This window comes from Panthera uncia (assembly GCF_023721935.1).
Source record: "Panthera uncia isolate 11264 chromosome B3 unlocalized genomic scaffold, Puncia_PCG_1.0 HiC_scaffold_1, whole genome shotgun sequence".
Lineage (NCBI taxonomy): Eukaryota > Metazoa > Chordata > Mammalia > Carnivora > Felidae > Panthera > Panthera uncia.
Genome location: NW_026057582.1, coordinates 38609022 through 38625147, shown reverse-complemented (window position 1 = coordinate 38625147; position 16126 = coordinate 38609022). Strand labels below are relative to the sequence as shown.

Sequence of the window (16126 nt, the reverse complement as noted above, 5' to 3'; positions counted from 1 at the left end):
TTTGCCATTTTTGTCTTTTAGCCCTTCAAAGAAAAGAATGCAAAATGCAACCAATACAGCAATTGCTTTAAGTTTTCTCATTTATTTTATATCTGCACTCTTTGGGTACCTCACGTTTTATGGTAAGTATATTATTTAATTATCAGTGACAAATTGTTCTCTAGTTGATCTCACACCTGAATATAGACTTTGTTTCCGCCTTTTGTTAGTAAGTTAATTTAGGCTGCTAAATTCAGTGTAGTACTGTAGTAGCTTTATGGGCCTTAAAAAATTGATTTTCTTTCTCTTAAAAATATGGATCAAGTTCAAGATTAATAATAACTTCATATAAAAAAATTTTTAACACCTAAGTAAAGCCAAAGGCTTAGGGACATTGCTGTCTTTCTACAAGAAACAAATGTGCAATCATGATTTTATTTTCTAAGAATTCAATATTTTGGAATCTAGTTTGGGAGGTTGGGAGAATCAGTCATCTTATTTGCAAAAGAACAACTTGAGAAAGGGAAGGGTTTTACACTGGACTGTAGTTGTATACTTAGATCTCAGAGATCTTTGCCTTCACACTTAATTTGCACAATTTGGCATTGTACGTTCTATGATACCTTTCCCCCCCTTAAATTTGGTAAAAGGATTCTTTTAAATTCTTAAATTTAAAAAAATTAAGTAAATTTTTATTTATTTTTGAAAAATTGTCTGGTTGGAATGTGTTTTTTTCTGTTCTAAAAAGAACCTAAAGAAAAAGTAAAACTTAAAAGTCCAGAGTAAGAAAAAAAATTGTAGGCTCTTTTGTTTAATCTGCAAACCTATTTAATTTGCAAACAAACCCATTATAACAAATTGCACTCAATTTGTCAATTCTGGAATACACTTTTCAGCTTATGAGTGCTTTTATAACAGCTCTTCAAGTAAATGGCTGTTACTACTCTGGTGATATTTAGCTGTTATGACTGATTTTATGGTTGATAGCCTTGTGCACATGTTTCAGGTTTTAGACATCCATGATTACTTCTAATGGAACTTTGCTTCTCTCCCAGAGTTTTTCCAAGTCTGACAAGTTTTTGGATGTTTACTTGCACAGCTACCTTTACTAAACCAGCTACCTTTCCTAATCCCAGTGGAAAGAGTATGGATTTTGAAATCCAACAAATATGGTACAAATAACTATTCTGCTCTAACTAGCTTGAACAGGACACTCACCTTATAATCTTTTCATCTTCTAATCTGTAACAGAAAATTGCATAGAGTTTTATTGAGGAGGAAATGAGTTATGTCTAAAATGCCTATTATAGTATCCGGCACATAGCAGTCTTCCACAAAGGAGAGCTACTGCTGATGGTTACTGTTATTATTATTGTCATTATTGTTATAGTCATTTTATAATTTCAGGTGCTCAGTTTTTCAGCACTGTACTTCTCAGTATCTTTAATGAAATTTAAGTTAAATATGGTAACTTAATAGTATAATGTGTATGCTCTTGAATTATATGAGAAAATTATAATTGTTCTCTAGTCCCTTTCCTGCTATCTCTATGCTGTTTTAACAGTAAGAAAGGCCATTCATTAATCTAAATCTGCTCTTGCATTTTGTACTGATGGAGGATAAAAATGGTAGAGCTCTGTGTACGCCATCAGGAAAAGCATCATCTCCAACACGAGTATGACACCCTGCTGGATATACTACAAAGAAAATCAAGGCAGATGGATAAGCTTTTTTGATCATGGCTCATAAAACAAAATTCTTGAACTATATAAGCTCTATCTTTGGTTGTTGGGTTTGTAAGTTTTTGCACAGACTTGAGCCCGGTAATACTTTTCTAGAATAATAAGATACTGTAGCAAGCTCTCTGTTGAGATTGAGCAAAAACTTAGTATAGCAGATTAGCTGTGTATTTTTCTAAATTAAAATTGTCACTGGCGCAAACACTACTATATTTAGGAATCTTCAACATTGAGAAAGAGTCCAAAAAATAGACCTCCTTTTCCTCCTTATGGATAGCTATCTGGAAGAAGCCTCAAATGGCCTGCCAATCTCCAGGATAGCTGAGGAATAGTTATATAAATTGCCATGAAATTCTGTATTAAATTATCAGAAAGCTTACATTGAAGGGAAAGTGGAAGAAGGATGGATGCTAATACATTTATTGAGCTAACGTTTCCTGTGTAAATGCCAGGTATCTTATATACATTGCTTACCTTAATCCTTACAGCAACTCTACAAGGTATAGGTTCACATAGCTTGAGCAATTTGGCCAGATACTTGCAGCTAATGAATGATGCGTTGGGATTTGAATCCAATTCTGACTGTCTCCAAAGGTAGTGCTTTTATTACTATGTTCCCTCCTCAGGAATTATGCTAGAGAACCCAGATTTCCTTCATCCCAAGTTTTTGTCGATTATCTTTTGGAAGAACCTGGCTCACTTAAGCTCCAGACATATCTATATATCTCTGTCTACTTACCTACCTATCTACTGATCTATTGTTCCATGAACACAGAGGCGAAACATTTTCATTATGTAAATGAAATATTTCCTACACAGGGATTGTCCTTGTTATCAGGTAAAGCTGTTATGTTGTCTCTGACTTAATGCACCGCAAATTCTTCAGACTGTCCACATTTTATCTAATGGAGAAATGCACACCTAAGAAAAATCTTATTGTAGGTAGGTGATAGAAAGAATGATATAAAAGTAATTCCTTCTCCAAAGACCAAAGAAGATTCAGATATTGATTTTTCCGTTCACAATAGCTTTTGGGGGGCTGTTAATCATCACTAAGGAGCATCTTTTTTGGTATATTTCTGTTGAGATATCAGTAGCTCTCATTCTTATGGAGAGAAATTACTGAGCAATTATCAAAAGGGCTAGTCACAAATTAAGGCCTTGAACTCATTTTGTAAATGAGCAGCTGAAGCCCAAAGAAATGAAGTGACCTGTTAACAATATTTGTAGTAGCATGTCTCCTGAATACTAATCTAGTAATCTTTCTGCTACTCTGTGGTAATCTTTCTAAACTTCAGATGGTTTGACAATGTGTATTACACAAGACAGCCTCCTGGCTTAATAGCATATATAACTTGCAGAGGTCCTTACTAAGATTTATAGAGATTTGTCTGAATTCAGAGAAGTGTGTTGTACTCTATCCCTCACATATGTTAAGGCTCAGCTAAGAACACAGAATTGACTGGCTCGGAAGAAATGTTTTCATCCTGGGAAAGGAGAAAGTGGATATGTAACAGATATTTTGAATTTATAATCTAGCTCTTCTGACTTCTGGAGCTGCTTGGGATCCTTTTATCCAGTGCTCCCAAGGCTTAGTTAATATCTAAATTTTGTCAGATTACAGGGACCTATAAGTATGTACCTAGATTAATAATATTGGCTGTTTACAGACGTTACAGCATTATAAGGTGAGGAAGAAAAAGTGTTCCTCTGGGGAGCCAGGCCAATGCCCAAATGTTGCATAATAACCAGACCATTTTAAAAGTCTACAGAATTGTTAAGCAGTGTTAATAGCTCATTTTCATGATTCAAAAAGTAGAAAGAAAATAGTTTGCCATATTTTTTCAAAGACTTGCAAATATCTCAGACTTGGAAATAGAATCCGGCTTTCCTGGCTCTTCTTAATCTCTTACTTAGTCCATTAATCTCCCATTGTGTAAGGTAGTTCTTTGATACGTTAGATAATTGGTTTTTCTCCCTTTTCCATTATCACTAGTCTAGTTCAGATTGTCATTATCTCTCAGTGATTATGACAGTAACCTTCTAACTCTTATTTCAGTTTTGGGTATCTTTTTCTTCCTGCCTAGTTCAGATCCTAGTACCCCAATCTTCATAAGTCATTGCATCTCTGTAGCCCACCAGATTGAGTACAAACCTCCTGAACAGCTCTGTTACTGGGTCTTAAATGCATTTCTGGCCTTATCACCCAATACTCTCTCTGCTCTACAGCACATCCTGTTTCAGCCTCTGTAAGTACTTACTACTACTAGACTGCTCATTTTCTCAGATGCATATTCTCTGTGCTACTTCAGGGCTTCTGCTTATGTTACTTCTTCCTCTGAGAAAGAATCTCTTTCTCCACCCATACATTAACTCATTTATGGCCCTCAGTAACTCCACACATCAAAATATTAGTGTCCCATTTTACAGATGTAAGAACGAAGAGACTCAGAGAAGTTAGGTTGCTAGTAAGTAGAGGAATTTGAACATCAGTCTGTGTGGTCCCAGAATTCAGGACCCTCTGCCTTCCTGCTCTTCACTATATCATGATGACTCCCCCCAAGCCTCCCTGTGTTTCCTCCTTCCTCCATATCAAAGTCATAGTTACCTGTCCCTATTCACAATCACTCTTTGTTTAGAACAACTACTGCCACGTACGTGTATATCTGTGTTTATACGCTTTCTATTTTATGTGTATATGTTCATCTCATTGCTCCTTTAAATATTAAATTCCTTGAAAACAGAGGTGTGTTTGTTTTTTATTTCTTCCAAAGCATCTCTTTGAAAACATATTACTCTCCAGTTTAAAAAGCACCATCTATTTTGGGGCACCCGAGTGGCTCAGTTGGTTAAGCACCCAACTCTTGATCTAAGTTCAGGTCTTGATCTCAGGGTCATGAGTTCAAGCTCCACGTAGGGCTCCACACTGGGCATGAAGCCTACTTAAAAATAAAAGACAGTATTCTATTTTAAGTACAGACTGATCTTTCACTGCAAGGCAGGACATGGAGCGTTCTTGAGAACGCTCAATCTTCGTACCCCTCGTCTGACTAGGGGCGCAGAAGACATTGGGAAAATGGAAGACTGACATGGAGCAAAGCATGGTCAGCATGTACAAATTCTGTCACTGACTACCACTGGCTTGCTGAGTAAGCCATTTCCCTACAACTACATTTTCTTATGAAAGAGGAATTTACAGGTGAAATGTTGATGAAACAGACAACATGTACAGAAGTGTAAGATTCTAGAAAACGTTACGGTATTGAGGAAAGGGTATTGGCTTTGGCACCAAAAAAAAAGTGGGTACTCTTTTAGCTCTTCGAGCTCTGTCCCTTTGTGCTGTGTGATCTTGGGCAAGTCCATTAATATTTTTCAGCCTAGCTACCCTCTTAATTGTTATAAGGGTACACATGATACCCTTTCAATGATACATGTGAAAGCACCTTACAAAACAAACAAATGTTCAAGACCTTTGGATTATGGAAAAGTTCTCAAATTATATGTATATATATAGATATATATAGATATGTATACGTATATATGTATTTTCATGGTCATAATTTTAGAAGTTCTGCTGATTTCTAGTTTAATTAAAAGAAAAGATTGTCACTTTAAAGCAGATATTTAACTAATGTCTCTATGTTTCAAAGGCTAGGGAAAAGGCCAGAGATGGATTTGGTACTCAGAATCCAAAATTTGTTAAGATCCATTTGTGCAAAGAAAAATAGTTTTGCTGTTATTGACATCATAGTAGTTTATAATGTGATCCTTCTTATTTTTTTAATTTACAGGCAAAGTGGCATCAGAATTACTGCAAGGTTATAGCAAGTACTTGCCACATGATGTTGTTGTCATGGCTGTGAAGCTATGCATACTATTTGCTGTGCTTTTGACAGTCCCTCTAATCCACTTCCCTGTAAGTACTCTTAAAGGTCTTGTTGCTTAATGTAGCAGCTCCCTGATATGGCAACGCTAATTCTTTGCAGACTGGAATGTTTGAATCACATCTAGTCTTGTATATCTTATTCATTTGTCAGGTAATTGATCAAAGACCTCATACTTGCATATGGCCCCATGAAGGCACAAAAATAACAGTGAACCACTAAGCTAATTTGTGCTTTTTGAGATTTAGTTTAGATTTACGCTCTCCCACAGCATTGTTTCCAATTTAGAGACTATGGTTCTTCTAAAGTTTGGGGTTTCCCCCCCTCCTTTAATTCTGTATTCTGTTTTCAAAAGAATGTGCATGAAGAAGCAAAAGTCAAGTCAGCAAAAATAAGCTCGTTCTGGTTTATTGTAGATTTATTTTCACATAGACATTCTAATTTAATCTTAGTCAAAATATTGTATTTGCTTGAGAATTATAATTAAGGGGCAGAACAGATCTTCATTCTGTATTTAGTTGCCATATGTAAGAATCTTAAGAATTTCTGAGAAAATGGAAACAGAGGCTTGAGGTATGAATGTTTCTGCATGAATGTCTTGAATCCCTCAACAGCAAGTTCCCGAAGAACTGGGCCTTCAAGATTTTTGGCCCACTTCCTGTGTAGACTGCACAGCCAGGAGGGCAGCGGTGGGGGGTAAACATTTGTGGGGTATGACTGCCTGCTGCTCGCCTTGGCAGTGGGAAGTGTCATGAACTAGTTTTCATATTTACATGCTATGAAACAGATAATATAAAATAAAATAGTACATGGTGTTTCTTTCCCATAGCATGATTCTTTTTTCTTTTCAAACCTTTTGTTCTTTGTGAATTTAATGAAAATGATTCTCTGAGATTTCATCACACAGTGTTATTGTTGGTCATTTTGAAAATTATGCAGCCTAAAGACATTGAATGTGAACATTTCTTCAAGAATTAAAGCAAAATAATTTTTATTAAGCTCACTCAGAAAGGTGTATTTCTTAGTTGATTTGTCCTAAACACTTTATAATAATCGTTTATACTGTATTTTTTTAAAATCTAAATGGTGTAGGGAGCAAGGATGTCATGCTTACTATACTGTACCTGTGTTTCCCTAAGCAAGTATGTTGGCTTTGCTTAAATCTCTCTGCTTAAATCTGTTTCTTTTTCTGTTATACAGGCAAGAAGAGCTTTAATGATGATGTTTTTCTCCAATTTTCCATTCTCATGGACTCGCCATTCTTTGATCACTCTAGCACTCAATGTTACCATTGTTTTACTTGCAATATATGTTCCTGACATTAGGAATATATTTGGTGTGGTTGGTAAGTTTTCTATTTCAAAAAATCCATGTAACAGAATAGATCAAAATTGTCATCCGGTCCCGCATCTGAATCTGGCAATATCCTCTTTTTTTTTTCTCTTGCTTCCCCTCCCACTTAAAGGTTCCAGTACATCAACGTGTTTGATTTTTATATTCCCAGGACTATTTTATCTTAAACTTAGCAGAGAGGATTTTCTCTCGTGGAAAAAACTTGGGGTAGGTTACCTTTTATTTCTTTTAATAATTCTATTTTAAGAAATAATTTGTCATTTTGTACTTGAGTAGTTTATCTACCTCAAGAAAGTTCATGTATTTTGAACTATAACATACATTATTGAGGAAGGTGGAGGTTTAAAATACTCTAATTGTTCTTTATCTTTTTTTTCCCCACAGGCTTTTGTTTTGCTCATCTTTGGAATTTTGGTTGGGAATTTTAGTTTAGCACTAATCATTTTTAATTGGATTAGTAAATGAAACAAATATTTTCCCACTTCTTACAAAGAATAATTTACCTCTATATGCAAAAAGGAATAATTCTGTAAAGCACCTTTGGTGAATCCTTTTTATATGGGTAAACATTTTTATAAACATTATTAACAGAAAAGCAGAACAAAATGGGAATAGGTAGCGGAAAGTGGGTTTATAGCAGTTTTAATTAAAATAAAATTCAAAATGTTCTTTGATATGTTAGGTCAACCTTTGTATTTTTTTAAAAATTAATAGACTTTAGTTTTTAGGGTAGATTTAATGTTTACAGAAACACTGAGCAGAAGGTACAGAGTTCTCATATATCCCCTGATCCCCAACACACCCATAGTTTCCCATGTTGTTGAAATCTTGCATTCATGTGGTGCATTTGTTATACTTGATGAGCCAATATTGATACAGTACTTGTAAAACATTTTTTAAGTTTGTTGATTTTGAGAGAGAGTGAGAACATGAGCAAGGGAGGGGCAGAGAGAGAGAGAGAGAGAGACAGAGAGAGAGAGAAAGAATATCAAGCAGGCTCCGCACTGGCAGCACAAAGCCTGACACGGGGCTGGAACTCACAAACCAGGAGATCATGACCTGAGCCAACATCAAGAGTCAGACACTTAACCGACTGAGCCACCTGGGTACCCCTTGATACAGTATTATTTACTAAAGTACATAGTTTGCCTGAGAGTTCACTGTTGATGCGAGCATTGGCAACCACTGATCTTTTGACTGACTTCATAAAAACTGTGAGCCTTTCCCTGTGAGCATTTTCTAGAATGTCATATAGTTGGAATTATATATTATCTAACCTTTCAGGCTGGCTCTTTCACTTAAACAAAATGCAGTTAAGTTTCCTCCATGCATTTTCATATAGCTCATTTCTTTTTATTATTGAATAATATTCCACTGTATGGATGGGCCAGTTTGTGTTTTCATTCACCTGTTGAAGGACCTCTTCCTGGCTTTCAAAATTATGAATAAAGTGTGTACAGGTTTTTGTGTGGATATAAGTTTCAGCTTTTTTGGTTAATACCAAAGAGCACAATTGCTGCATCATACGGTAAGAATATGTTTAGTCTTATAAGAAACTGCCAAACTGCCTTCCAAACTAGCTGTAATATATTACATTTCTGACAGCAGTGAATGAGAGTTCCTGTTGTTCCATATCCTTGCCAACATTTGGTGTTGTCAGTGGTTTGGATTTTTGCCATTCTAATGGGTGTGTAGTTATATCTCATTGTTTCAATTTGCATTTCCCTAATGACATATGATGTGGAGCATCTTTTCATATGCTTATTTGCCATCTGTATATTTTCTTGGGTGAGGTTTGGATCTTTTGCCCATTTTTTAAATTGGTTTATTTTCTCACTGTTGGCTTTTAAGCATTCTTTGTATATTTTAGATACCAGTCCTTTATTAGATAATGTGTTTTGCAAAACTTCTCTCCCAATCGGTGACTTGCCTTCTCATTCTCTTAACAGTGTTTATCACAGGCAGAAGTTTTTAGTGTTATTAAATGTACAGAGTCAATCTTTCATTTGTTTTTTAAGAAATCAGTGTATTGGCTTTATATACAAAATTGAATCTTAGCTGTGGGTTAATGTTGTCAACATCAATCACTAATAACAAAACTGTGGGATTATTTCATTTGGTATTTTGCCCTGCCTCCCAATCTTCTCTAAGAAATTTTGTGATTTTCCTTTGTTCATTATGACATAGAGCTGTGATGATTGACTGTGGATTTGGAAGTTCTCTGAGCTTTCTCTTTTGTCACTTAAACACGTGACTTTCTAGTTGGCAAACACAGACAAATAGTGACGATTTATATCAAGTTTTGTGCAGAGGTTATAAATCATTGTTTCCCATTGATGTGGCTTACTTTTGGTTGGAAAGCAGAAGCTAGATCTCTTCTCCCCATGAGTGCTCTTTGTGAAAGGCACCTTGTTAGCAGCCTACCAAAGCCAGGGTGTATCAGTGAAAATGTAATGCTACCCCTGTGCACATGTAAAGTAGGGGATTGCATGCAAAGCACCAATTTGCATGAATGGAAATACACACTTTTGCAGGTGCCCCTTTGCTTCCTACTTAGGAAATGGGCAGAAAAATTGACAACTGAGCTTCCCTTTTGAGTTAAGATATTTCTTTGGCAACTTTGGATCAGCATAGTATAATGGAAAAAGTCCAAGTTTGAGGGTTAGGAAGACTTAGATTCAAATCTCAGTGAGTTTAGACAAAGTACTTAACCTCTCCAAGCCTCCACTTTCATATAGGTATTAAATGGAGTTAATACCAATTATACAGGGTTGTGTTGAGAGGATTAAATGACCCTGTATAAATTAGGTGCAGACCAAAACAGGCTCTTAGATCAGATATTTATCCCCTTTTCCCCATCCCTTCATCTGGACCAGTAAAATAAGTTTGCTTTCAATCAGAGACAGGGAATTTCTTCGTCTTCCATCTTGTACAACTAATATGTTTAGAATCTTTCTCTAGCCTTCATTCACAGGGGAACTGGCCCCATGTGCACTCTTTTTCATGTTTTGCCACAGTTCTGCCCCAGCTGTGCTCTCCTACTAATGTCTTCCTGAAGCTGGGCACTTAGCATGGTCCCAGGGGCACAGCCAGGCATGGCTTCCCCTGTGGCTTCAGGTCAGCCAGAGCCTATCAATCTGATAAGCTAATTCTTGTACCCTCTTTTTCTGTTTATGAAATTATAGATCCAAACACAAATAGGTGTTCAGCTGCTTACATAAATCTAATTCCAGTAATACCAAAATAACACTAAATCTGCAACAGATGCAAGGATGCCCTGTGGGGCAAATGTTAAATGTGATGACAGCTGGGCATCAGTTAATACATTTGTCACCTGCTCATGGGATAGGATCATGAGAGGTTTGGCAAAGGGACAAGTAACATATTGAACATAAAACTTAGTTAATGTCAAGAGATAATATTTGTGGAAGTGTTTTTCTTTTATTTTACTTCAATATTCTGCCTTATCTGGTTGCCTCTTTGGGATCACAGCTTTCTCTATGAGTGTGGAGGAAGCTAATAAGATGGCAGGTAAGAGCAGTGTCCCCTTCACTAGGATTACCAAAAACCCTTGTTCAAGTACTCCGCAACATTTTTCCTGGGAAATATAGGCCCTCGCATTATGGGCTTAACGTTCATAATTTATTAGGTAAGAACTATTTAAAATAAAACTAAGTAAAGTACAAAATATATACTTTTCTAACACTTGGAGACTTGTTTGCTAAATTAAAAAACGAAGTGCTGAGAATATAAATTACTTTCGTATGTTGAAGGTGAATGTTTAAATTGTACCCTTTTTTTTAACGGAATGTTTACTCATGAGCTTAGCATTTAAATGGTTAAAACAAGCCTTTGAAGTTAACACTCCATTAAGATGAATGGGGGTAATTCACACCTCTGCTGGTGCTGTATTATTTCAGTCTGGCTGTGGAGAAAACAAGACAGGAGTAGGTTGATTTACTGTGTGAAGGCCCTTTAAACACCCAAGGCCTGGAAATCTTTGTGGGTTTTTTTGCCTTTCCATCTAGAAGCAGAATCTGAAATTCAGCACAATCTGGGTATAGACCTGGTCTTGAAAGTACCATACATTCTCTACTGTGGCAATTCCTAACTCGCATTTGATGGGTAGCTTGTTACCAGATCAGCCCAACCTCTCTGGCTTTGTTTGTTCCTTTGTTCCTTCTCCCATGACACCTTTTAAATTTAAGTTTAGTACCTTGGTAAATTCACCAATGGAAAAGCAGAAGCATACCATCCATTTTCAGGTAAACTTTACACATGCCTTTAAATGGTTATCAGCTAATCACGGGCCTTCTTGTGCTTCTAAAAACATTTTTACCTTTGCAAAATCTCATCTTCTTTATTTGCCTGTATATAAACCTGTAAGACCTTTTTCTTCTCCCCCGTTTGGGGGGTGATCTCTGATGTGAGCAGAGATTAGCTAGGAAAGATTCATTTCTTTCTCCATGTGACCTTTGGCACCAGTACTCTTCTGTATTTGAAATGTGTACCCCCCCCCCATCCCCCGCCATTTGTGGAAGTGCTATAGCCATCTGACTCTGAAACATTTTAGAGCCTAGGAATAAGGTTATGTGGGCACAAATGAAATGGCGAGCACTGTATGAGATGTTAATGAATTTGGAAGATCTCTTTTTAAGGTAAACGGATTTTTCTCTTCTCCATTCTTGCCCTGTGTATTTGCCGGATCAGGTTACTAGATACTAGTCTGTGGGTAGCTGGGTGTGGGGTCTCTCGCGCTGACAGTGCCAGTAGAATATATAGAGATGGAAAATAGATGCTAGAAACAAAAGGACTCGAACAGTTAATTTTAACCTGATTTTCTTCTTGGCATGTTGACAGTACTCTCTCTGACTTTATTAGAATTAGCCCTATTGAAAAAAGACTTTGTTTCCTGCTAATTACTTTGCCTAAAACTTAGGTGTCATAATTTTTGGTCTTAGAACTTCTCAGAACCTGATATAGTACTGAAACAATTGTTTTTCTAATTTAAGCACACAATTTGTTCATTTTTCTACATTATCCTCCTATAGTCTTCCCTTAATGAAGAGGGAAAAATAAGAAAACAAAATTTTGGTGAAGGATGAGTAAAGATATTGTGGATATGGCTTCCTCATTACAATCACTCTTCCTGAACAATCTGATCTATGTTTTTACTATCATGATCCACTGTCCTAGTTTGTGAGGCTGTCCATCAAGATGAGCACTTACGAGGAGCAGGAAGACTCATCTTGCCTGGTGGCCAGGGGGACAAGTTTTTTCGCCTGTGGGACAAAGGAAAGGGGCAGAGAGGGAAATTGAGTTGCCAGGGGAAAAAAAGACAAGTGGATGAAAAGGCATTGTCATATGGGATGGTATAAAGAAACAAGACCTCCAGAGAAATGTTTCTCACTGTTTGAATTTGTGTGTGTTTTGTCTTCTACTGATCAGTGGATCAATGCACAACACAGGCAAAGGGGCTGGCTAATTCACTGAGTAAGTGTTTACTGAGCACATAATACATACTAAGAGTTGCACTAGTCCTAAAGTTGTGAAGTTAAATAAGACCCCTGAATTTCTTGCCTGAAAAAAGCTCAAATAAAACTTGGAATTTTCTGATTGAACCTTTTCAAGATGGCCCTGGTAATGCAACTGCTTAACGCAAAGGAAAACATAGATTAAGTCCTAGCCTCAGCAATTAGACAATAAAATGAAATAAAAGGCATCTAAATTGGCAAAGAAGATGTCAAACTTGCACTTTCCGCAGATGATGTGGTACTCTCTCTACATGGAAAACCCAAAAGACCACCAAAAAACTGCTAGAACTAATACATGAATTCAGAACAGTTGCAGGATATAAAATCATTGAACAGAAATCAGTCGCGTTTCTATACAGTAACGAAACAACAGAGATATCAAGGAATCGATCCCATTTAAATTGCACCAAGAACCATAAAATACCTAGGAATAAACCTAACCAAAGAGGTAAAAGATCTGTATGCTGAAAACTATAGAAAGCTAATGAAAGAAATTGAAGAAGACACAAAGAAATGGAAAAACATTCCATGCTTATGGATTGGAAGAACAGATATTGTTAAAATGTTGATACTATCCAAAGCAACCTATACAAATGCAATCTCAATAAAAATATTACCAGTATTCTTCACAGAGCTAGAACAAACAATCCTAAAATTTGCATGGAACCACAGAAGACGCCGAATAACCAAAGTAAGGTTGAAAAGAAAACCAAACTGGAGGCATTGCAATCCCAGACTTTAGCCTATACTACAAAGCTGTAGTCATCAAGACAGTATGGTATTGGCACAAAAACAGACACAGAGACCAATGGAATAGAATAGAGAACACAGAAATGGACCTACAAATGTATGGCCAACTGATCTTCGACAAAGCAGTAAAGAGTATCCAATGGAAAAATGACAGTCTCTTTGGCAAGTGGCGCTGGGAGAACTGGACAGCAACATACTGAAGAATGAAATTGGACCACTTTCTTACACCATACACAAAAATAAATTCAAAATGGAGGAAAGACCTAAATGTGAGACAGGAAACCATCAAAATCCTAGAGGACAAAATGGGCAACAACCTCTTTGACCTCAGCCGCAGCAACTTCTTACTTGACACGTCTCCAAAGGCAAGGGAAATAAAAGCAAAAATGAACTGTTGGGATCCCATCAAGATTAAGAGCTTCTGCACAGCAAAGGAAACAATCAACAAAACTAAAAGGCAAACAACAGAATGGGAGAAGATATTTGCAAATGACATAAAGGGTTAGTATCCAAAGTCTTTAGAGAACTTAGCAAACTCAACTCCCAAAAAACAAATAATACAGTGAAGAAATGGGCAGAAGACATGAATAGACACTTCTCTAAAGAAGACATCCATATGGCCAATAGGCACATGAAAAGATGCTCAATGTCACTCCTCATCAGGGAAATACAAATCAAAACCACATTGAGATACCATCTCAGACTGGTCAGAGTGGCTAAAAGTAACAACTCAGGAAACAACAGATGTTGGTGAGGTTGTGGAGAAAGGGGAACCCTCTTGCACTGTTGGTGGGAATGCAAACTGGTATAGCCACTCTGGAAAACATAGTGGAGGTTCCTCAAAAAAATTAAAAACAGAATTACCCTATGTCCCAACAATAGCACTACTAGAAATTTATCCAAAGGATATAGGAGTGCTGATTCGTAGGGGCACATGTACCCAATGTTTATAGCAGTGCTATCAACAATAGTCAAAAAGAGCCCAAATGTCCATCACCTGATGAATGGATAAAGAAGATGTAATGTGTATGTGTATACACACACACACACACACACACACACACACACACACACACACAGGAATACTATTCGATGAAAAAGAATGAAATCTTGCCATTTGCAACAACATGGATGGAACTAGAGGGTATTATGCTAAGTGAAATAAGTCAGTCAGAAAGAAAGATATCCTGTGTTTTCACTCGTATGTGGAACTTGAGAAACTTAGCAGAAGACCATAGGGGAAGGGAAGGAAAAATAAGTTACAAACAGAGAAGCAAACCACAAGAGACTCGTAATTACAGAGAACAAATTGAGGGTTGTTGAGGGTGGGGGTAGGGGGTTTGGGAGCAGGGAAGATGGGTGATGGGCATTGAGGAGGGCACTTGTTGGGATGAGCACTGGGTGTTTTAATTGGAGAATCACGGGAATCTACTCCTGAAGCCAAAACTACGCTGTGTACGCTGTATGTTAGCTAACCTGACAATAAATTATTTAAAAAAAAAAGGAAAACATAGATCTATATCTATAGTTTCATATATTTATGGAGAGAGACTTTTTTTTTTAAAATAAAGATTCTGAAGTCCTATTTACTTGTGTTCAAATCCCAGCTCTACCTCTTTTGTCTAATTTTGGACAAGTTTTCTTTAATCTCTGAAGACTTTCATGTTTGAAGACTATGTTTTCTCGCAACCAGGGGAAATACACCTTATTTCCCCAAGTTAGATAACACGATATTTGGGGAAAGTTTGAGTATGCTGTTAAGCACTGAATTGAATATAAATAGTTTTATTACTTGACTGTTCCTCAAATCTCATATCTCTTCTCCCTTCTCTACTTCAGCCATCTAGTCAGCAGCCTGATCAGAAAATAGTGTTCTAGAAATAATCCTGATCAATGTAGTTTATTTTCACTACTGATGTATTCTTCCCTAGAAAAATAAGTTCTAGTTTTGTAATAATGTCAATTCCTCTGATTTTACATCAGCTTTTTCACAATGACTTTACACTTTAGGCTTGTAAAGTACATCATCAGTAAAAGCCCCAGGTCTCTTTTAGGTGAACTGCCAGATTTCTAGGTCTTTTACTATTAATTTTATTTTTTTTAATATGAAGAAATATATGTTATACACACACACTTGTTATCTATTTTTTATCTATCTAAATTTTGTCTTGTTAACTTTAGTACATTCTTCCAGCCGTTGAGATCTTTTTTTAAGTTTTGATTCCAGTGTATCATTGTTCCCTGTTTTTGACATCCTGCGTTATCCTGCCATTTCTTTATCCCATTCATAGATAAAGATGTTCTGTAAGACAAAACTAACTACAGAGCCCTGCAGCCCACCACTAGAGGCTTTTCTTCCAAGTTGTTACTAGTCCCCTTCTTGGAAAAAGTTGCCATAGTCCTGTAGTGTCCTCTAACATGCATTTCTTCAGTCCTGAAAGTGTCTCCAAGTCAGTAGGTACAACCTAAATTCTCACCTGTTTCCCATGTGTCCAGTTGTCCTGGGACGTTTCTGCTTAGATGCTGCCCAGTTACCTAAAGTCGACATATTCAAATCTATTCCCCTCCACAGTTTTCCCCTGTCAGCGCACCTCATGCTCTAATCTATCCTTCCAATCAGTTTTCTTGCTTTCATTCCTGCAACCTGCAGTCTGTTTTCACACTGCAAAAGTGGTTGTTCAAAAATGTAAATCAGATCACGTCACTACTCTGCTTAATTTCCTCCAAGGGCCTCCCATGTCATTGAGAATGAAATCTGTGCCATGGCCCACATGGCTCTATTTGGTTTGTACCTACGTATTTCTCTGACCTCATCTCCCATCAGTCTTTGACTCTTCTCCGTTGTACAGATTTCCGTGCCTTGAACATGTCCCTGCGTGCTTACTTA

At 36.9% G+C, this 16126-nt stretch overlaps 1 protein-coding gene across 5 annotated transcripts in view; it reads left to right on the top strand.

Annotated features, from left to right (window-relative positions):
- The window catches only part of SLC38A6 (solute carrier family 38 member 6), a 73004-nt gene that overhangs the window by 52476 nt on the left and 4402 nt on the right, over positions 1-16126 (top strand). For 2 of the 5 annotated variants that reach the window (XM_049611524.1, XM_049611523.1), the window contains exons 12-15: positions 22-122; positions 5510-5634; positions 6803-6947; positions 7068-7162. In XM_049611524.1, the coding sequence (XP_049467481.1) occupies positions 22-122; positions 5510-5634; positions 6803-6947; positions 7068-7162 (466 nt within the window). Of the gene's footprint in view, positions 1-21; positions 123-5509; positions 5635-6802; positions 6948-7067; positions 7163-7339; positions 7428-16126 lie in introns of those variants that run through there. The other 3 variants (XM_049611527.1, XM_049611526.1, XM_049611525.1) reach the window with 3 other exon arrangements.